General features: G+C 39.8%; 1 protein-coding gene across 4 annotated transcripts; it reads left to right on the top strand.

The window, feature by feature from the left end:
- The first annotated feature begins 334 nt into the window (after positions 1 to 334).
- ZBTB25 (zinc finger and BTB domain containing 25) lies at positions 335 to 21,480 on the top strand. 4 transcript variants are annotated; one of them, XM_080656443.1, is made up of 3 exons: positions 335 to 440; positions 16,651 to 16,830; positions 19,930 to 21,480. In XM_080656443.1, exons 2-3 carry the CDS (start codon positions 16,658 to 16,660, stop codon positions 21,059 to 21,061), a joined length of 1,305 nt encoding a protein of 434 aa, XP_080512569.1. In that variant the 5' UTR covers positions 335 to 440; positions 16,651 to 16,657; the 3' UTR covers positions 21,062 to 21,480. The 4 variants fall into 4 exon arrangements, with proteins under 4 accessions (XP_080512569.1, XP_080512570.1, XP_080512571.1 ...); XM_080656444.1 differs by having other exon boundaries at positions 438 to 547; XM_080656445.1 differs by lacking the exon at positions 335 to 440 and adding an exon at positions 766 to 794.
- The last annotated feature ends 2,461 nt before the right edge of the window (positions 21,481 to 23,941 follow it).

Genomic DNA, 23,941 nt, shown 5'->3' on the forward strand with positions numbered 1-23,941 from the left:
GTTTTTCCCCAGTCCCACTCCCGAACTGAAGGGGTGCCCATGATTTTGCACACCCTGGGGAAAGTCCCCGGGTCACGCGGTTGTGTGCGGTTGTGTGGGAAGCCTGTAACGCTCAGGCTCGCCTCCACGCTTCCGCCTACAGAGTCACGACTGGGGACTGTGGCGAAGGCGCCGAGCGCCAGCCGACCCCCTCCTGGCCACTGAAGCGAGCGGGCGGGCGAGTCGGCACGTAAGCACGCACGCACACTCCGGCCCCTGCGCCCCTCGTTCGCGGCTACCCGGCGCGCAGTCACGTGGGCCCATCACGGGACGGCCGGCGCGGGAAGCCGCGCGAGAACGGCCCAAGGGGTGCGTGAGCCGGCGCCGCCGCGTGACGTTTGCGGCGCGGTAGCTGCCCCTCCCGCATGGAGGAGCCCTCTGGCCGCCGCGGCGGCGTCTGGGTAAGCGACGCGGCCCGGCCCCTGTGGGCTGCTCCAGTCTCGGTCCCTCCCGCCGCGTGCCGCCCGGGGCGGCGGCGGCCTGCAGCTGCGCCGGTCGCGGAACAGATGCAAGTAGCTGGGGGAGGGGTGTTTTTGGTCCGTTTGACATGTCAATCAGGGCAAAGAGGAAAATGGCAACCGCGAGTGAGCGCTGGGCCGAGGATGCCCGAGCCGCCCTCGTTGCCCTCGCTGCCCGCACGAGGCCGTTGTCGGGGCCCGGCGCAGGCTGGGAGCGCGCGAGGACGCCCGCTGCAGACCCGGCTGCGACTCCGCGCGAACAGCCCCGACCCCTCTCGCGAGTGGGCGGGTTTCCAGGTGCAGCCTGCGAGAGGCCAATGTCTCCCCTCTCCCCCACCTTCTTTGTGATTACTTTGTTTCTAGAGCAGGAAGTACCCCTCCCGACTCATGATTCATTTCTTTCTTTTTTCATATTATATTAATCTCATTCTAAGCACATCCAGGTTTTCTTTTTAAAGCTTGCCCCATGTATCACTTTCCTTCCCTAGCTAGCACTCATTGGGAGGAAACAAGCTGCTCAAGCAGCCCCTGGACTGTACCTGGAACTTGACAGCAGCTAACTTGTTTCCTAAATTAACGCCTGGTTCCCCCCAAGGGATTACATTGGGCATGCATTCTCTTGAGAATCTAGTCTTTTTGGTAAAGCTGTTCATTATCACAGGATTTTGCCAAGTGTGTAAAGTACACTTTGTAATCACAGATTTTTAAAGCTGAAAGGGGCGTTATGGAAAATCCTGTTCACCCCTCTTGTTTTACAGATGAGGACACCCGGCCTAAAGAGCAAGCGTGTAGCTTGATTGAGGTCCCGCACCTCTTGAATAAGTGGACTCAAGGGCTCCAAACACCTTGGTCCTTGTTCTCCCTACCACACCAGGAGTGCAGTGCCAGTTTAATCCACTCAGTATAGAGACTGTCTGCCAGAGGTGATTATACTGGGCTTGATCCAGAGTCTTGAGAAATCAGATTTGGTCATTGTGTGATGGGTTTGGTATTTTAAGAAATGGGATTGGCACTATTTCTAGGTGAAATAGAATGGCTATGTACTTTGAAGCTCAAAGCTCCCCCCCCCCCCTCCAATTCAGCCCTGTTCTCTGCAAGAATAACCAACATTTGCAGTATTGTTTGCTTCCATAAGGTTAAGGCATCAAAGTCCAGTTTAGCAATCTGTTATGTTTTAATTAAGAATACACTGTTAATTCATTATCAGACATCAGCTCTTTAATAGGGAACAAAACAATGATAGGTGGGACTTAGAATAGATTAGTACTGATGGCTGGAAGGTTATTAGGAAGCAGTGAAACATCACAGTCATGGTCAGCAAAAAAGGAGGGAGGGGAGGGACCTTACAAGACTTGCTACACCTCTTTGCACAGCCCTGCTCCGAATGTCTTATTTGGAGGTAGTGGAGATGGATTCTGCTCAGGTTGGTTGCTTTTTATTAAGTACCTGCATGAATTTCTTATACTTACCAAAAGGAGGTAGTATTGTCTCCATTTTTTCAAACAAACCAGGAAATAGGCTCAGGGATTTACTTGGCTTCAAAGATACAGCCATTTGCAGTAGAATTCAAGCCTAGATCACTTATCTCCCAAGTCTAGTCTGCTCTTTTGCACAGACTGTATCTCACTACCACTTCAAGCCAGGAAGGGGATGAGAGAAATCGCCTGTGGCTGATTTATTGGCGCCTGTGGTTGCCCAGAGAAGCTGAGCAGGACTTTCAGCTGCCCTCTGTGCCTTAGAAAGTGGAGCTGTGTGCTTCCACCCTATCTCCTGAGGGGAATATGAAGGAGCCAGGCTGTCTAGCTCTGGGGAGGAGGGGCCCAAGTGCCTTGGCCGTAAAATATCCTGGTGAAGGCTGTGCTGGGAAGTGTTGCATAATGCCCTCCCCACCACTGAACCGAAGTGACTTATTTGTAGTGGTCTGTAGGTGCTGCTTGACCATCTTGTTAAAGAAAAACTGGCCCATTTTAGTAATAACAGGGCCAGAAAGGAGTTGGGGTTTTATATGATTGCAGACTGTTTTTATTTTCTCAAATTAAAAAAGCAATGCAGGTGCTCTTATCTTGATAAATTATAAAGTACTTCTACACCACTTCCTGTGCTCCCTTTCTGCTCATTTATTCCAAATTGCAAACTTGAGTCTTTTGATAAAAGAATACCAAGAAAAGTGCTGCTTCAGTTTATAGTTACCAGCACAGACGATGGAGTCAGATCTAACTTTTGTACCCCGCTTTATACCATTTGCTTGTTGTGTGTCCTAAACCTAGGTTTTTCCTCTTCTGTAAAATGCAAAGAAAAAGAACACATATAGTCACGGTGTGGATTAAAAGAGAGAGTGTACATAGAGCACTTAGCACAGGCCTTGCACAAGGTACTTAACTTACTCCTTATAATAGTAGCTATTGGTAACTTGAACAGGATCGTTCCCTCTAGGATAGGAAAGATAACTATTTGAACTTGCTTCGGGAGAGTGGAGGAAGAGGAAATAAAGTTTTTGAAGCAGACATTGGTTTCAGGGTTATTGATTGAATTTAATAATACTTCTCTCCCTTTGCTAGCAGGAATTGTTTTTTTAATCTTATCTTTAGAAAAAGTGTTTAGTGTTATTAGTTATTTTTTGGAATTTTTCTTTTTTCTTTTTAATATATTTTATTAATTTTTTTACAGAGAGAAAGGGAGAGGGATAGAGAGAAACATCGATGAGAGAGAAACATCAATCAGCTGCCTCCTGCACACTCCCTACTGGGTATGTGCCCGCAACCAAGTTACATGCCCTTGACCAGAATTGAACCTGGGACCCTTGAGTCCGCAGGCCGACGCTCTAGTCACTGAGCCAAACCGGTTACGGCTGGAATTTTTTAAAATTATTTCTTCCCTGGTTACAAATCAATATACAATGACTTTTTGTTCCTTCTGAAAAACTCTAGACACTTTAAGCAAAGTGTTTCATTAGCCCATGTGGATAACGTGTTTGTGGCACATTCCATGGCAAACAAAGTATTGGTTTACTTATATTCAGAAGTTATCATTTTTGTTTGTACTGTCTTCTAGATCTGTACTAGCATGTTATTTTCCAACTTTCTCCTGTCCTTTTAGTACCTTATTTTTTTCTTTCAGAAATGTAGTCTTTATTTTTTTATAGTAGACTAAGAAGAATCTTTTCCTTTCCTTCACAGGGTTCTGATTTTTTTCTAAGGTCCACTATGCACAGACTGGTGTTAGCATTTTTGTTTGCCTGGTGCTGTGGCTTTATCAGGCATCCCACATGTTGGTTAGATGGGGGTTAGAGATGTGATATAAGCTGACTGTGTCTGCCAACAGGTGGGAGGCCCCAAACTAACGTTTCCCTGTTCCGTTAAAGGTTTCTAGAGCGTAACTGATCTTCCTGTATCATCTACCATGATTGCTTTTTACCCTCTACTGTAATATTCTCAGTGGTTTTTATAAGCAGATGCCTAGAATTACTGCAGATCTTACCTCAAACAATATTTGGAATTTCCACATCATTTTTAGATATTATGAAAATAGGTGTATGAGAGTAAATATCTATTTTTCCTAAATACTTTTTAAAAAGAAGTTTGAAAATGGTGTGTTCCTCCTTTGCCCCCGCTGTCCATCCTACTAGCTTGGGAGCACTTTTTTTGTTGTTAATCCTCACCTGACGATATTTTTCCATTGATTTCTTTATTTCTTTATTTTTTAGAGAGAGAGGAGGGGAGAGACAGAGAGAAACATAGATTTGAGAGAGACACATGCATTGGATCCATTGATTGCCTCCCCCACGCACCCCAACCAGGGCTGGGGATTGAGCCTGCAATTGACAAGCGTGCCCTTGACCAGAATCCAACCTGGGACCCTTCAGTCCATGGACTGATGCTTTACCCACTGAGCCAAACCCGCTAGGGCTGGGAGCACTTTTGTTTCTTAATGTGGCTAACTGGTTAGTTTAAAGTTACAATTATAATTATAATTGTTGATTTTTGTTCACTTAATGTAATTGGTATTATTCCCACATTTTTAGCACTTATGAAGTTGCTTCTTTTTCTCTGTGAAGTATTCTCTAAAGCAAGCATGTCAAACTCGCGGCCCATGGGCCACATGTGGCCCACAACAAATATTTTTGCGGCCCAGCCAATATAACGGTACGTAAGAAACGTTTTAATAAGAATTTCGTAACTTAATTTTTATACTATCCTGTTATACATAATTATTAATAACGAACTACAATGTTCGCTAATGACTGATTACTATAATCCTGTTGCATTCATTTCCCTTTCGTGCCTTAAGCGCAGGCGCACCATTTCTCTCCGCTAATACTAGCAGCGAATATTTTAGCAGCCGATTGCCACGTCATTAGTCTTGGACTGACTTGTTTGGTGTGCGCAACAGGAAATATTTCACTTTCGAAGAACAAGAAAAATAGGTTTATTTGTGTTACACTTATTAACTTGTGCAGTTATTCAGTGTCTGGTAAGTTAATGTTCAAGAAAAAACATTAATTTTTATTAAAATGTATTTTATGTTAACGATTACTCATTTATTTCATCCCTTTGTATTCAGCATGTCTATCGAAATAAACCTATGTTTCAATGAAAATTGAAGCTTTTGTTTTTTTGTGCCCACATAAACTTAAACCTTGTTTATTTGGCCCATGTTACCTTTTGAGTTTGACATGCTTGCTCTAAGGTTTCTTTGTCCTCTCTTCAAATGCTGTGGCTCTTAACTGAGGTATCTTATTAGAATCATCTGCGGAGCTTTTTAAGGAAGGATTGGTGCTTTATCCCCAGCGATTGTGTTTGGGTTAGTCTGGAGTAGGAATTAGACTTCAGTACAACTCTTCATGGAAAGTTTTATAATACAGTCAGCAATAAAAGCCATTATTTCAGGATAAAATTATTTCTGCAAACATTCTTTCTCTAAGTTACACCTTCACAATCATGTGAAAGTACCATTAAAAAGTTTAAATCATTGTATAAAACCTTTTATCATGTGGCAGTTTGTATATCTCTGCTTTTACCTTTTTATTTATAGCCATGAGTGAGTATCTCAAAAAAGCTGTACACATTTCTCTGCCAACTTTCCTATCTCCTTGCCTTAATAATAAAGTCACAGAGGTAGGAACCACAGAGAAAACATCTAAGACTATTTGTTTTTCACAGAAATAAATGTCTTACTCCTTTAGATCTCTCTCTCTTTTTTTTTTTTAAGATTCTTACAGCCTGAGACAATGGAAAGCTGTATATTCCAGGACATTGTTCTGGCTACCCTAGGTCTGAGAGTCATCTAATGTACAATAGATTTTTTTCAATAAATAAAAATCAAAGATATTGAATATCAAGCTAACATTGAATTAAACAAATGTAGATACTGATATAAAGCTGTTATAGTTTACTTAGTTTGAGCTAATCTAGAGTTACTACAATCTAGTAAGTAAAGAAGATTTTTGTAGTCTCAAATAATGCTAACCCCATTGTAGTACAGACACCACTTGGATAACAGATAAAGTATTTTAATATGTAGCACTCTTATATTGGCTCTAGTATTTGTAGGTATAATAAAATGATAAATTATTTTTCTGCAACCTCTCTCACTTCTTAATACTTCCACCAGAAATTCTCAAATGTAACTTCTAAAATCTTTCTGTATGCATAAGAAACTTTGGCTGTTCCACATACTAGACAAAATAAAATTTATGATCAAAGAAACTATGAACAAAGGCTACATAAAAGCCTAGCCAATAAATTGCAAAGTGGGTTGTATTAGGAAATGTTTTTAGTAACTTCGTGATGGATTGGCTTTATTGACCTGAGGTAAAATCTGGTTATGTTGCCTTCAAATAATCAAAGGTCTATTATTATGAAAACAAGTTGGAATGAACCTATTATGTATGTAAGTTGCCAGTTGTTTTTTTTTCTTTAAACACATCTGAATTTGTTTCATTTCATAAACGGAAACTTTATCCTTTATTTCAATCAGTATATTTGTAAAATCTGCCATCAATATATATGTTGAAAGTTCTAGAAGGGGATTTTGAAGAAAGGGCTTTGCGTTTAAAGTCAGACTTGAAATACTACTAGCATCATCTAATAACTAGTTATCTGACTTTGGGTACCTCTCCCACGCTCTCTGAGCCTATGGTTCCTCAACTATAAAATGGAACTAATTCAGTACCTGCTTTGTTACTGCATAGAATCAAAATAATATAGTGTAGGGCAGATTTCTCAAAATGTGGTCCTTGGAAGTTCCTGAAACCCTTTCTGTGGGTCTACACAGATCTCTCTTTTGCAAGGCCAAATTCTCTTAATATATGTGAACCAAAACATGACAACAGATTGAAAGAAGCAGCATAGAAAAGAAGCCAGCTATATTTTTAAAGCCTGGTATTAAAGAAGATTATAAAATTGCCGAAACCGGTTTGGCTCAGTGGATAGAGCATCGGCTTGAGGACTGAAAGGTCCCAGGTTCGATTCCGGTCAAGGGCACGTACCTTGGTTGCGGGCACAACCCCAGTAAGGGGTGTGCAGGAGGCAGCTGATCGATGTTTCTCTTTCATCGATGTTTCTAACTCTCTATCCCTTTCCCTTCCTCTCTGTATAAAATCAATAAAATATATTTTAAAAAATAATAATAAAAATAAAATAAAATAGCCCTAGCCAGTTTAGTTCAGTGGATAGAGCATTGGCCTGTGGACTGAAGGGTCCCAGGTTTGGTCCCAGGTTTGATTTCGGTTAAGTGCATATGCCTGGTTGCAGGCTCGATCCCCAGTAGGGGGCGTGCAGGAAGCAGCCGATCAATGATTCTCATTGATGTTTCTATCTCTTCTCTAAGATGAAAAAATACATATTAAAAAAAAAAGGATTGTAAAATATAAAACAATACCACCCTTCTCACTTAAAAAATGTTTTAGAAAAGAAAATGTATTATTTATGTTACATAATGGGTTTATTGTTATTAATAAATTTTAAAATTTAAAAGTTCTCATCTTTACTTTCTCGTATAGTAACTGTTGATTAAGGTAACCCACATAAACAACAGCTCTTCCCAGTCTGTAATACTTTTCTTAAGAGTGTAAATGGAGCCGGTGTGGCTCAGTGGTTGAGTGTGGACCTGTGTAGCAAAAGATCTCCAGTTTGATTCCTGATCAGAATACATGCCTAAGTTGCAATTGATCTTTCTCTCTTAAAAAAAAAAAAAAAAAAAATATATATATATATATATATATACATACATACACACACACACACACACACACACAGATACTGTTTTAAATACAGTTTTATTGATTTCAGAGAGGAAGGGAGAGGGAAAGAGATATAGAAACAATGATGAGAGAATCATTGATTAGCTGCCTCCTGCATGCTCCCCCCTGGGGTTCTAGCCTGTAACCTGGGCATGTGCCCTTGACCAGAATCGAACCCAGGATCCTTCAGTCCAAAGGCCAAGGCTCTATCCATTGAGCCAAACCAGCTAGGGTTATATATGTATATGTGTGTATGTATATATATATATATATATATATATATATATATATATATATATATATATTTTTTTAAAAGAGTGTAAATGGATTTTGAGACCAGAACTTTTTAGAACTGCTAATCAAGGGTAATAGCTAAATAGTTTCTATTAAGGTTGAGATTTATAAAAATTTATAGTTTTTCTGAGATAAAAACTATAAACTTGAAAAAAAAAAGTTTGAAAACTACCAGATGTCACCCACAAGTGACAAAATGCCCACAGAAACTGGAATGGAGACTGTACTTGGAAGAAGGGAACAGCAGTGGATAAATTTCCATTTTTATGGCTTTTATCCTGAGAGAGGCCCCAGTTGGTGACATGAGGGGATGGCTAAAACTGGGATAATAACCTGTAATCTTATTTGCTTGAAGAAAGGAGGACAGAGTTCAAAGTGACCACATAGCTGGAAAGTAAGCAGGAAAACCCTAGAAAGGATGAGTGAAAGGTCTAAATACTGCATATAAACTCAGCTCAAATCTTTTGCCAACTCCTAAACTTATACGTGTGTTGAACAGCCTTTAAACAACATACCTAACACTGAAATATCTGAACCATAGGGAGACAGAACTAGGAGTTTAAGTCCAGCCTAGTTAATTATATGCAAAAACAAAAACATCAGTATTCGTTGGAAGTCAATTATAGAATCTAAGCAGGGGTCCTCAAACTTTTTAAACGGGGCCAGTTCACTGTCCCTCAGACTGTTGGAGGACCGGACTATAGTTTAAAAAAAAAAAAAAGAACAAATTCCTATGCGCACTTCGGCCCAGCCCCAGGACGAGTCGGCTGCTAAGCAGGACAGGCAGTGGCACCCGGCGGGCCGGATAAATGTCCTCGGCGGGCTGCATGTGGCCCGCGGGCTGTAGTTTGAGGACGCCTGAATTCTAAAGTCTTTAGTAATCACAGTGTCTAGGATATTACCAAAAATGAATACACATAATAAGAAACGGCAAATTATCACCCTAATTAATGGAGATTAACCCCAAGATGATCCAGAGGTTGGATTTGGCAGAGAAGATCTAAAGCAGCTATTATAACTGCTTATGGATGTAAAGCAAAATTAGTAATGTGTGAACAAATGAAAAATATCAACAGAGAAATAGAAAGTAACAACAAGATGAAAATTTTTGATCTGAAAATACACTGAAAGATTAAAGTCAGTGGTGCACGGGCAGGCTAAATAGCTCAGACGGTGAATAAAGAACATTTTAATTTATTTAAGGAAAAGCGGTTGCGGGATGGGGATATCCGAAGGGAAGGGCTACACAGCACTGTGCTAGAGGGTACTGGGTCCATTATGGCAGCAAAAGTAGTTGAGTGGAAAAAGGAAGGACATAAAAGAAGCACCAGGAGAGCCTAGACCGGGCTGCTTTGGCTCACTGAGAAGTCCGAGAAAAGGGGGCCTTGGAGACAGGCTCGGGATTAACCCAGGATGAGCTGCCCATTGTACCAGGTTGCTAGTCTCATGGGGTTCCTTAGAGTTTGGGGGAAGGAGAGGAAGAAGGGAATGGCATGGGCATGCTCCTTGGAGGGAGAGCAAGCACTGGATCCTTTGTCCTGAGCATATATCTCTTGCAGGTGGAAATCATAGGGGAGGTCCCAGGGGCGGGACTTAATGGAATATTCATCAGCTTTCCAGGTGTGCTTTTTCCAGGTGGTGGTCTCCAGTGATTAGCTGGTGCCAGGGCAGGGTCATTAGTCAATGGCTGGTCCTGAGGCAGCCACTGCATCACTTGTCTGGTTTTGCTGATCTGGGCCTGGAGCTGAAATACAACTGAGGCCTACATGTTATATATTTTTTTAATTTTTTAAATTTATTTCAGAGAGGAAGGGAGAGAGAGAGAAACATCAATGATGAGAGAGGATCATTGATCGGTTGCCTCCTGCACGCCCCCTACTGGGGATTGAACCTGCAACCCGGGCATGTGCCCTTGATCAGAATCGAACCCGGGACCCTTCAGTCCGCAGGCCGACACTCAATCCACTGAGCCAAACCACCTAGGGCTAGATGTTTTCTTTAGGGACGAGAAGATCAGGGGTCCAAACCACATAACCAGTGATGTGCTAGTTGAGGACAGGTTACCCTGGAGGCAAGGTTCTTGTTTTCCTAGTTTTGCCCTTTGCTAGGCATCCAGGGCTCTCTGCTCTGTGAGTTTCTGTACCTGGCCCATAGTCCTTGCTCTGCTCATGTCTGATAACATATACTATCTGCAATAAAAAATTCACTGAATGGATTTAATAGATAAGATGTGACAAAGTGAATGAACTTGAAAATAGAAATTATCTGAAGCAGAAAGAAATAAGTATATGTGAAAGTTCTCTATAAACTTAAATGCTCTATGTTAGCATTAAATAATTATTTTTTTATTTCAAATATTTTATTTTTTTCTTTATTGATTAAGGTTTTACATATGTGTCCTTATCCTCCCATGGCCTCCCCACCTCCCCACTCATGCCCTCACCCCCCTGGTGGCTGTGTCCATTGGTTAGGCTTATATGCATGCATACAAGTCTTTTGGTTGATCTCTTCCCTTACCCCGCTTCCTTCCCCTACCTTCCCGCTGAGGTTTGACGGTCTCATCCACGCTTATTCTAGGTTCCTTTCAAGGCCTAAACTTACCTCTTCCCTTTGCATGTGGACTGACTTCTAATTTGTAAATCAGTGACATCTAAAAGAATACTTTTGAATACTCTCTCCTCACATTGACCATTTCCTCTCCACTGTCAGAAAAAGAAATCCCTCTTTTCTCCATGGCTAACTGCTATGCTTATACTTTTGATTGCATTCCTTCTGGCTTCTAGAGGTGCCACCCCCTCTTTAGCCTGAAAGTTATCTTCAATCTGCAGCATCCTCAATGACCTATCTTATTTGTACCTACTCCTTATGGCTGCTGCTTTCCAGTATAGCCTTGCAGTCAGATATTTTGCTTTTGCTGTTTTCCCAAACTGTTTTCATAGGTCACCAAAAACCTTTGGTCACACACTTGGGGGTGTTGTAACAGGCTTCATCCCGGTGTTACTCTGCAGCATTTTCCGTCATTGCCACCTCCTCTTGCCAAGGTTCTCACCTTCCCCTCACCTCCCTATCCTCCCCCAATGACAGTGTATTCTCTTATTTTTCCTATCCCCCTCGTTGTATCTTTTCTGTGTTGTTCAAAACTTTATTCTTACCTTATTTTCTCTTAGTTTACTCGATAGTCCCATTCACTCCGGCAGCTTCAGCCTTGTCCTTTTTGGAGGACCTCCTCTCCCTCTCCAGCCCTGCTCTCTAGAGCCTCAGACAAGCATGTTGTCTCTACTCTGATCACTAAACACGAGTACTCGCATGTCCTAAAGTGAACAGTTGAACTCAGTGTCCAAAGTGAAACTTGACTCTTAATCAAGCCAGTTTCTATGTCTCTTCTTTGGCATCCCTGCCTTTATATCATCTCTTGCACATGGCAGTTACTCTGCAAATATGACCTGAAGGAATGAACAGTCTTCCAATTACCCAAGCTGGAATTCTGAGACTCACCTTTGACTTGATCTCTGTAGCTGACCACATCCAATCTGCTGCCAAGTCACGTCAGTTCTACATCTGCTGTATCGTATTCTTTCCTTCATTTGCACCATTACTTGGATATTGCAGTAGGCTCCTTGTTCTTCTTTATTTATTCATGCCTTTCACTTACTGATTTTTTTATATATTCCAACTAAACTGACTAGTCTTGACTCAGAAGCCAAATGATGGTGATGGTGATGATGATGACTGCTACTGAACACTTACTATGGGACCACATTTCTAAGTGCTTATATGCATCATCTTAACCTGTGAGAGAGATACCATAATTACCCATATTTTATAAGTGAAATGGAGATCTAGAGAGTTGTGTTTTGTGAAGACCACACAGCTAAGTGGCAGAGCAAGAATTTTAATCCAAGTTGTCTGATTCCAGAGGTCAGGCTTTAACTACTGCACTGTTCTCCCTCACAGAAAACATCTTAACAGACACCACTGGAGTACCTTTTAGTTTATATTCAGTGAGCTAGCTGACCCCATCAAGTTAGTTACTTACTTTTGTGCCCTGACTGGGATCTACCTACTTTTGTTTTTTTCTGTGCCAAACTGAATTCTTCGGTTATCTATATATTTATACCCCTCCCTGTAATTTTACTCATTCTGTTTTTTTCTGCCTGCAATGCTATGTTCACCTTCTGCCTATTCATCTAAATCCAGTTCAAATGGCTTATTTTCCATTGGGTTTCCTGTTATTTATTCCCCCTCACTTAACTTGTTCTCCGAGCTGCTCTATGGCACTTGTCACTTCATGTTGTAATTACTATGTTTTATCTCCCCTGTTAGCTTATAATCTTCTTGATTTCAGCATCTATGTATTTTTTCTGTTCCTATGCCTTATGCAATGCATGCTTTAAGATATTTTTCTTTATTAAATTTCTCTTCAATAAATATTTTTTCAATAAGTGAATTTAACTGTTACTCATATATCATTAACCACAAGATTTTTTTTATATGTGGCTTTTTAGTGTGCCATTTTCATTTCTATATGGTTCAATAGTTCATTCTATTAATGTAATGTGTGTGTGTGTGTGTGTGTGTGTGTGTGTGTGTGAGTGTGTAGAGAACGGATGAAAATGTTTATGATCAGGGGATGGGGGGGAGGTTTGGAGACAATTTATAAGGCTAGTTTAAGGTACTTCACTTTGACCCATTCCATTGAATCTAAGATGCATGTTTTTTACATACTGAAATCTCCAATTGGAACAATACCCACAATTTGGATTTTGTTTATATTCTTAGAGGTAGGCTCAAGTCTTGGTAGGTTTTGTTATCTTGTTATTTCATTGTTACGTAAAGGCTTTTAAAATGAGAATGTAAGGGATAAGAGTTTTGTGTTTACTTTTTTAATTGGGGGAATAAAGGGAGAATCTTATTTTTGAATAAGTAGGATTTTTAAAAGTAATGTGTGAGCAAGTTGTGGGATTCCTGAAGTGCAATATTATTTATATAAAAATGTAAAACAGTACCATACCTTCTTAAGGAATATATACAGATGCTGTAATATTGTGACAATATATAGGAGAGTCATAAACACCAAATTGAGGATAGTGGTTACCTTTGGAGGCAAGGTAGGCAGATGGAATGAGGGGGAAGATACCAGGGGGTCTCTACCATGCTTATAATGTTTACTTTCTGTGCTTAGGGGTGGGAGGGTGGGTATTTGTTACATTGTTCCCTGTACCTACTTGTCTTATGGAAATACAGTTTTAAAAAATTAGGGGAAGCCTAGCCGTTTGGCTCAGTGGTTGAGTATCGACCAATAACCAGGAGGTCACAGTTTGATTCCTGATCAAGGCATATGCAGGAGGCAGCCGATCAATGATTCTCTCTCATTGATGTTCCTCCTTCTCTCTCCCCCCCGCTTCCTCTCTGAAATTAATAAAAAAAGTATATATATTTTTAAATGAAGGTAAGTTCTTATTGGAGCATCATCCTGTACACCAAACAGTCCGGGTTTGATTCCTGGTCAGGGTACATACCCACATTGCAGGTTCAATCCCCAGTCAGAGTGGGTGTGGGAGGCAACCAATTGATCTTTCTCTCTTTCTCTCTCTCTCTCTCTCTCAAAAAAAAAAAAAAAATTAAAATTTTAATTAATTAAAAAAAACATATCCTTGGGTGAGGATAAAAAATTTTTTTTTCATTCTGGCCAGCTTGGCTCAGTAGTTAAAACGTCAACCTGGGGACCGAAGGGTCTGGGGTTTAATTCCCAGTCAAGAGCACGCACCTTGGTTGCAGATTCCCCAGCCCCGGTAGGGGTGTGTACCCAAGGCAACCAAGTGATGTGTTTCTCTCACATAGATGTTTCTCTTTCTCTCCCCACTTCCTCCCTCCCTTCCACTATCTCTAGAAATCAATGGGAAAATATCCTGGGGTGAGGATTTTAAAAAAATTTTACAAAAAAAAAAAAAAAATGAAGGCCTGGGGTGGAGTGAGGGTGGGGTGGAAGGGTCAAAAAGGGAGAAAATGAGAGAGATCTGTAATACTTTCAACAATAAAATAAAAATTAAAAAAATAAAATTAAAAATGAGGGGAAGGGATTACATGTAGGTATATAGTTATTATATAAAATTTGCATAAAAGGTTTTGTTTTAAGTTTAAACAGTACGGTTCCCCCCATCCTTAACTCCCTGGTCCCTAGTTTCCCTCCCAGGAGCAAACATTTTACTCCAAATATTGCTGAGACTTCCCAGGGCCCCTTGCTGTCTAATCCAGACTGTTCCCTTGGCTCCTCTAGATTGTGTGTCATGTTCTCTGGGAGGTAGAGAGGGAGGACATTTGAGTCCTGGAACCCATTGCCCGAGTTTGAATCCCCTCATCTGCCACTTACTAGCAATGACCTTGGGTAAATTAACTCTCTGTGCTGATTCACTTCATATGTAAGATTCATTGAGTAGTCCCTTTCTCAGAGTTATACTGAGAATTAAATCAGTGAAATATTGCCTGACACATAGGAAGCTATATATAATGTTAGCTATTTTTATTATCTTTTTTTTTAAATATATTTTATTGATATTTTATAGAGAGCTAGAAACATCGATGAGAGAGAAACATCGATCAGCTGCCTCCTGCACACCTCCCACTGGGGATGTGCCCGCAACCAAGGTACATACCCTTGACCGGAATCGAACCTGGGACCCTTCAGTCCGCAGGCCGACGCTCTATCCACTGAGCCAAACCGGTTTCGGCTATTTTTATTATATTATCAATCACTCAGCTGTCTGCTGCTCAAGCTATTGCCAATGTCCAGACAGCTAACCCCACACTCCACTCACTTCCTTGCTTATCCCTTAGATTCTCTGGCTAGGAAGGAAACTTCAGTCCCTTTTTAGGTCTGCTTTTTTAGAGGAGGTTCTCTCAGTCCCCCAGTGATGCCCTCTATACCATACCTGCCTTCTCCCTAAAGCACCAGGATTCTCTGAACAGTTGGGGTGGAGAAGGCGGTGAAGCACAGCCTCCCACCTCTCTGGAACCACAGCATTCTTGAATGCCCTAGAACTCACACTAGACTTCTCTGCCAGAATTCTTCTTTTTTTTTTTTTTTTAAATATATTTTATTGGGATTTTTACAGAGAGGAAAGGAGAGGGATAGAAAGCTAGAAACATCGATGAGAGAGAAACATCGATCAGCTGCCTCCTGCACACCTCCCACTGGGGATGTGCCCGCAACCAAGGTACATGCCCTTGACCGGAATCGAACCCGGGACCCTTCAGTCCACAGGCCGACACTCTATCCACTGAGCCAAACCGGTTTTGGCACTGCCAGAATTCTTTTGCAAGTTCTTCCTCATGCATGATTTTTCCACCGAGACTAGTGCACCCATCCTGCATTCTACTTCCGTCAGGACTCTCCATACTTATGGTATATGTGTCTGAATCCAGTTAAGATCAGGGTTTAGGTTCTTTCCTATGAGACTTCCAGGCCTCATGTAAATCAGGGGATGTGGCTTGACATCTATTTTAAGGGCTCCTGACCTTACTGTGATAAGTTTCCCAAACATTGTATGGTAGTTAGGACACCAGTGTCCCCTAAGCACACCAAGGACCCCTAACCAGCCCAGGCAGGACACACTGTTATGTTATTAATATTTATAGCTAACATTTGAAGAGCATTTCAATTACACGGTGCTTTTCACCTAACTTCTCATTTAGCTCTGAGGCAAGGATCAATATCCCATTTCCATTTTTCCAGTGAAGAAAACTGAGGACTAAAAACATTGTGGTTGCATAGATAAAAGAGGATAGACAGGCCTTCCTTCTGCTCCTGTGTCAACTCATACCAGGCTACTTCTTACCAGATGAAGAAAAGCCATAAATATTTATGGTTTCAGCAGAGTTGATACCAATTGTCATATTAGGAGGATTTAGTGTTAGCTAAGTTTTGGGTGAAATTAATAGAAAATTATTGACCAGTATGCTACACAGCTGAAACTAATACAAAATTACACACACACACACACACACACACACACACACACACACACACACACACGAGAGAGAGAGAGAGAGAGAGAGAGAGAGAGAGAGAGAGAGAGAGAGAGAGGAGAAGGGGGAGGGGGAGGGGGAGGGATAGAGAGAGAAGTATCAATTTGTTGCAGCACTTATTTATGATTCATTGGTTAATTCTTGTATGCCCTGACTGGGGAATCCAACTTGGTGTATCAGGACGATGCTCTAACAACTGAGCCACTCAGCCAGGGCAATACAAAATAATATGGAATGTAAACTAATTTAAAATAAAATAAGAAAATTGTTGCCTTGGCTGGGTGGCTCAGTCGGTTGGAGCATTGTCCAGTACACCAAAAGGTTGCTGGTTCAGTCCCAGGTCAAAGCACATACCTAGGTTATGGGTTCCATCCCTGGTTTGGGTGCGTTTGGGAGGCAACTGATCGATGTTTCTCTCTCACATTGATATTTGTCTCTCCCTCCTTTCCTCTCTTTCTAAAATCAATATCCTCAATGAGGATTAAAATAAAACTCTTGAATAATTTTATTTAAATGTAGGTCTCCTTGTACTCAGGCTTATGTGAACTGTAGCCAATTTTGTAAATAAAACCTTTATATTCTCCTTTTTCTCAGAGCCACAATGGACACAGCTAGCCATAGCCTTGTCCTTCTGCAGCAGCTGAACATGCAACGAGAATTTGGTTTTCTGTGTGATTGCACAGTTGCTATTGGAGATGTTTACTTCAAAGCCCACAGAGCAGTGCTTGCTGCTTTTTCTAACTATTTCAAGATGATATTTATTCACCAAACAAGGTAAGGATGTGCTTTTGTAAATCTGAAGACTTTTAATACTGTGATATGTCTAAACCTTATTATAACATCGATTCTTGTTATGGGGTCATATAAGAAGAAAAAAATTTTGTTATATATTTTTTACATATCAGTTATTAAATGCAGTGTGAAGGATTCATTATTGGAAGATAAGAATAAAAACAATAATAGCTCAAATTTATTGAAGGGTTATTTTATACAAGCACTAAGTATTTACCTGATGTAAATTATACTATTGTCCATTACTATTTTAGAGAAAGGAAATCAAGGCTCAGTTGTTAAGTAACTTGCCAATCCAGGATTATACAGCTACTAAGGCTATAAGTTAGACTCAAACGTAGATCTGTGCTGTTAAAGGTCTGTGTTCTTAATCACTAAGTTGTTGATTTTTATTCCATAACACTTTCATATCAAGGTTTCGATGTCATAATTCTACTCACCTTATATTTCATATTACAGTTCAAAGGTCATTTGTTTCAAATATTTTTTTCTAAAAGCTTTTTTGAATTTAGGTTACCCCAATAGAATAGGTATGTAGGCAGAGGGCTGGGAAGTGGTGTTCAGATTCTGAGCTCTTGGTAAAGAATAGCTTTATTCTAGCCTACGTTGAAAGTCATAGAACAGTCTATGATTTTTTTTTTTTAAAGACCTTACATGAAATACTTAGGATTTCAGCCTCTATTATACATTTTTAATTTTTTAATTTTATTTATTTGTTTTTTGAAAGTTAATTTTCTCATTTTTTTTAAATCCTCACCCAAGGATATGTGTTGTTTTTTTAATTGATTTTTAGAGAGAGAGAGAGAGAGAAGCATCAATGTAAGAGAGAAACATCAATCAGTTGCTTCCCATTCATGCCCCGATCTGGAATCAAACCCACAACCTCTTGGTTTATGGGATGATGCTCCAAGCAACTGAGCTACCTGTCCAGAGCTCAATTATACATTTATTTAAATTGTTCATTCATTCAACTATTGATTGAGCACTTACATGTCAGGCACTGTAATAGTCCCCAGCAACAAATAAGTTATACTCTCTGCCCTTGAGAAATTTGTAGTCTAATAAAAGAGTAATGTATGTAAAGAAAATAATTGCTGTGTAATTGTTCTCTCTGTGCCTCAGTTTCCTTCTCTGAAAAACACTAGAATAATGTACCCACCCATGGTGTTGATAAAATTAAATGGATTAATAAAATTAAAATACTTAGAACAGGAGCTTTGCACTGTAAGTTACTGTTGTTAATAATTAATGTGGTAAGTCTATAATAGAAGTGTTGCACAAGGTAGAGTGGAGTGTCAGCAGCCCTATTTTGAGAAGATTGGAACAGGTTTTACAGTGGCCCTAGATTTTAAAGGATCAGGAGTTGTTTTATAAATGTTGTAGAAGAAAGCAAGGAAGTTTATTGAAGGTAGAGGAAAACATGCATGAAAACATTCAGATATGAACCAGGCTAGAGCAGAATGATTGGAATGTATGGCACAAAGTACCGAGGAGGTTAGAGTAGGAGACAAGTAATGGGTAGCCTTTTCTGCCATGCCAAAGAGTTTCCTCTCTGTGTCGATACAGAAACTAGATTAGATACACTACCTTCACATCAGTCTAATTTGAGAACTATGGTTTGGCTCACTTCTCGTACCTGTTGTGCACCAGGTACCTTGCTAAAGTAAATCCAGGAGATACAAAGGTAGCAGACTGCTATGTGTTATCTCTTGAGCAATTGAAAATCCTCAGATAACAGAGCTCTGTGCTGATATAAAAAACCATAGACTGTGGGAGTGGGTGGGTCAAAGCTAAGAGTAAAGCCCATGAGGGAATCCCAAGATCTCAGGACTAAAGAAATGGATTGTCAGCATACTGACACCAGTGCTTTCTGATGCACTCACACAAACTTCTGCTTCAGGGAAGGGGAGTCCCTGGACCGATTCCATTGTTCCTTGACATCCAACACTTCCCTCAGGTTGTCTTTATCCTAATTTTTCAAGGTGTTCCCTGATTTCTTGTTACACAGTTATTTCCATTTGTTATCTGAATTCTAGATTCATATGTAAAAAATTGGCTTGGGACTTATTTTAAAGCTTTTCAAAGTTATCCCTGTATTCATTTGTGATTTAAAGAGTAGATATATTAATATAGTTTGGAAGACAAAATAAGGTTAGCATAACTAAAATTCTAAATACTACCAATTTCAATACAATCTTTAAATTTTTAAAAATATTTTTATTGTGATAAAATATATGTAACATAAAATTTGTCATTTAACCATTTTTAATTTACAATTCAGTGGCATTAATTACATTCACAATGTTGTGCAGCCATCACCACTGTTTATTTCTAAGACCTTTCATCACCCCAGAAACTATATCTTTTAAGTAACAGTTTCTCACCACCACTTCCACAGGCTCCTGGTAACCACTAAACTATCGTCTGTCTCTATGAATTTGCCTATTCTGGATATTTCTTACAAGTGGCATCATACAAAATTTGTCCTCTGGTATCTGGCTTATTTCACTTATCAAATTTTCAAGGTGCATCCATGTTGTAGCATGTATTAGAACTTCATTCCATTTTATGAATGAATAATATTCTATTGTATCTGTGTGCCACATTGTGTTAATCCATTCATCTGTTGATGGACCCTTGGGTTATTTCTACCTTTTGGGTAATGTGAATAATGCTGTACTGAACATGGGTGTATGGGTATTTATTTGAGTCCCTTTTTTGGTTATATACTCAATAGATTTTTTAAGTTCTTTAAAAGCAGGATACCTATTTTATTTGTAATTTTTCTACTCTCTGGCAGCTAGTATCACTTAGGAGTTACTACATAAACATTGAACTAATCAGGATATCTGTCTATTTCCTAACTTTCGGCAGTAGATTGGAGACATGGAGACTGGTTGCTCGGCCATAAAACTGGTACCCAATGAAATTTTAAACTTTTGTTGCTGTGTTTTATCAAGGCAGATTGCTAAGTTTGAACTTCTTAGGAAAAAATTGCTTTAGCCTAAGACTGTATACTGTTAACTAAAAGACTAACTAGGTTGTTTCATTTTGTGTGGTTCTGTTTTATATTTTTAACAGTGAATGCATAAAAATACAACCAACTGACATCCAGCCTGACATATTCAGCTATTTGTTGCACATTATGTACACGGGGAAAGGACCAAAACAGATTGTGGATCATAGTCGTTTGGAGGAAGGGATTCGCTTTCTTCATGCTGACTACCTTTCTCACATTGCAACTGAAATGAATCAAGTGTTCTCACCAGAGACTGTGCAGTCCTCAAATTTGTATGGCATCCAAATCTCAACAACCCAAAAAACAGCTGTCAAACAAGGGCTGGAAGTCAAAGAAACTCCTTCCAGTAACAATGGAAACAGAGCTGCTGTCCAGGGTGACCACCCCCAGTTGCAGCTTTCTCTTGCTATTGGGCTGGATGATGGCACTGACCAGCAGAAGGTCCATCCTGCAGCCCAGGCCTTGGAGGAACACCAGAAGCCTCCAGTGTCCATCAAGCAGGAGAGATGTGACCCAGAATCTGTGATCTCCCAGAGCCACTCCTCATCCTCATCTGAGATGACAGGCCCCATTTTTACCGAAAGTAGTATCAAAATTCACTTATGCCATTACTGTGGAGAACGTTTTGATTCTCGTGGTAACCTAAGACAACATCTCCACACCCACGTATCTGGATCCCTCCCATTTGGTGTCCCTGCTTCTATTCTGGAAAGTAATGACCTTGGTGAAGTGCACCCACTTAATGAAAATAACGAAGCTCTTGAATGCCGCAGGCTCAGCTCCTTCATTGTTAAGGAAAATGAGCAACAGCCTGACCACTCAAACCGGGGTACCACAGAGCCTTTGCAGATCAGTCAAGTGTCTTTGATCTCCAAAGACACAGAGCCAGTAGAATTAAACTGTAATTTTTCTTTTTCAAGGAAAAGAAAAATCAGTTGTACCATCTGTGGTCATAAATTTCTTCGAAAGAGTCAATTGCTGGAACACATGTATACACACAAAGGTAAATCTTACAGATATAACCGATGCCAAAGGTTTGGTAACGCATTAACCCAGAGATTTCAGCCATATTGTGAAAGCTGGTCTGATGTCCCCCTGAAAAGTTCTCGCTTGTCGCAAGAACAATTAGACTCATCTTGTGCCTTAGAGTCAGAACTCACACAAGAAAATGTGGACACTATCCTAGTTGAGTAGCAGTTTCTTCAGAAATATCAATTCTGACAGAATTCACATGCATTTTTTTATTCATAAATTATTTTCCTCAAGTTCTGTTAACTTTTTTTCTTTACTATTTATCCATAGTTTTAACATTGTTGTAAGATATTAATTCATGGTTTTAAAATAACTTTCAACGAGGACTGTGAACTTCTCATAAATTAATTCACAATTTAGAAATCAAAAATCAATGTAGTAATATGGAACTTTAGAATAAAGAATTATTTATAGAATTTCTAAGTTTTTTCAGGTTGTAGAATCAGCAAAATCAAATTAATATGAAGTAAATAAAATATTTTTTAAAGAATACTCTAGACTAGCACTTTTGGCTAATGTTTCACATGAATAAGCCCCTAGAGAATTATTTTGAAATATTTTCTGCCCTAACCAGTTTGGCTCAGTGGATAGAGCGTCAGCCTGCAGACTGAAAGGTCCCAGGTTCGATTCTGGTCAAGGGCATGTACCTTGGTTGCGGGCACATCCCCAGTAGGAGGTGTGCAGGAGGCAGCTGATCGATGTTTCTCTCTCACCAATGTTTCTAACTCTCTATCCCTCTCTCTTCCTCTCTGCAAAAAATCAATAAAATATATTTTTTAAAAAATATTTTCTGCCATATAGGAAATTAGTAGTTATTTTAATGCATAACTATGTTACAATGTATAAAATATGTTTTAAGCATAGCTATACCAAATCATGAGTAGTTTTTAAATTATGTTTTACTTACTAGCTCTGCAACATTTTACATGGCTTTTCAGGGGTCCTCAAACTTTTTAAACGGGGCCAGTTCACTGTCCTTCAGACCGTTGGAGGGCTGGACTATAGTTTTAAAAAAAAAACTATGAACAAACTCCTATGCGCACTGCGGGCCCGGGATGAATCAGCTGCTAAGCAGAACAGGCAGTGGCACCCGGCGGGCCAGATAAATGTCCTCGGCGGGCTGCATGTGGCCCGCGGGCCGTAGTTTGAGGACCCCTGGTTATTTACCTTTTAACATTGTGAGCATACCTCTTTTTTAATAGAAAATACTTTCGTTAAAAAGAGAGAAAAGAAAGGTCAGACATAAAAAATCCTAAAGATTAACAGTAAAGTACATACACAGAGATAACTATATGAGACAGAGATTCAGATAGATCTGCGTTGACTAACACCCCAATGTTATTACCTTAATCCAATGTTTTCTTATTTTTTTTAATATATCTTTTATTGATTTCAGAAAAGAAGCAGGGGGGTGGGGGGAGATAGAAACATCAATGATGAGAGAGAATCATTGATTGGCTGCCTCCTCCATGCCCTCTACTGGGGATTGAGTGCACAACCCGGGCATGCCCTGACCAGGTATCAACCATGACCTTTGAGGACATTTCCTGATAGCATCAGAGTTCAGTCAGGAGGGAGCTCAAAGAGTAATCCACCTCATTCTAAGGGTGCAAAGGTTTTCTCTGTGTAAATTGAGGTTAGCTGAATTATGAAGTGGTAAGTTTTTCTTGAGGATTGAATGAATAAAACCATTGGGCATTGTCTAAAGGAGTCAAGTTTCTACCTTAGACAAGTGAGTAAAGCTTCCTGGGGGTCAAGACTGATATGTGCTGGGAGTAAAATCTAGCTATCGATATAGGATCAATTGTATTGTGAATGGTTAAAATAAATGTGTTGCCCTTTGGGGTCAGAACTTTAATCTCATATATATATATATATATATATATATATATATATATATATATATATATAGATTGATTGATTTCAGAGAGGAATGGAGAGGGAAAGAGAAAGAGAAACATCAGTGATGAGAGAGAGTCACTGATCAGCTGCCTCCTGCACACCCCACACTGGGGATTGAGCAACCCAGGCATGTGCCCTGACCGGGAATCAAACCATGACCTCCTGGCTTGTAGGTTGACACTCAACCACTGAGCCACGCAGGCTGGGCCTTTATCGAATGTTAAATTTAAATCATTTAAGTAATTATTCTAACTCATACTGCCCTCAAACATTTCATCTCATAGGATGAACACAAATATTAACATTGATTTTCATGTCTTTTAGGCTATTTAGGATATATTCCTTAGCCATCGTCAAGTAAAATTTCATTTTTCTCATTTTTATTGTTTCTCATACATTTTCTCTGTTCTTTACTACTTCCTCATTCATTGGTCCTTGACACAAAAAGTTTGTATCTAAAGGATGTGATTAGGGGTGCATATGTTAAGTTGTGGGGTAGGGCAGCAGTTCAGGGCAGGGTCTGGAGAAATGGTAAGAGTTTATTTGGGGTTGATTGACCATGATAGACAACATAAATTTAAAGCAGAAACATATCTACATTGGTGGGGGTTGAGAAAATAGTGGTTAACTGTATTTTTATTCTTATTCACATAGTTATTTTATTATTAGGAATTCAAAGCAAATGTTCTTTCCTTAGTCTTCATGATAATTCTTTGATTTAGGAAGTGGAAAAATATTAACTCCATTTTATAGAAAAAAATCTCCAAAGCTGGGTTCTGGAGAACCAGTGGGTAGTAGTGTGGGAACTGACCCACTTAATTTGTTTTCATTTGTTCAACAGGCATATTTTAAAATAACTGGTATGACTAACACTGTGCCCTGAGTGTATTTTTTAAAGATATGATTTCTCACTTAGAAGATTTACTTTGTATAAAAAAAGTTCTTCCAGCTAAACCCTTTAATTTTGACTAATCATCTGTAAAATGGAGCTAATAATTTTAGCCATACATAATGGTTTGCATCATTATTACCAAACTAAAAACTGGAAATGCTAATCAAAGTATCAGGCAAATATTAAACAGACATTTTCCCCTTGGATTAGGTTAGAATTTTTCCTTCTTTTCCAGATTCTACACATAG

This window comes from Plecotus auritus (assembly GCF_963455305.1).
Source record: "Plecotus auritus genome assembly, chromosome: 1".
Lineage (NCBI taxonomy): Eukaryota > Metazoa > Chordata > Mammalia > Chiroptera > Vespertilionidae > Plecotus > Plecotus auritus.

What these genes read in the sequence shown, in the direction of transcription:
- ZBTB25 (XM_080656443.1), top strand. Translation starts at nt 16,658, where the DNA reads ATGGACACAGCTAGCCATAGCCTTGTCCTTCTGCAGCAGCTGAACATG. An exon ending in ATATTTATTCACCAAACAAG is followed by an intron (nt 16,831 to 19,929) that starts GTAAGGATGTGC and finishes TATTTTTAACAG; the next exon opens with TGAATGCATAAAAATACAAC.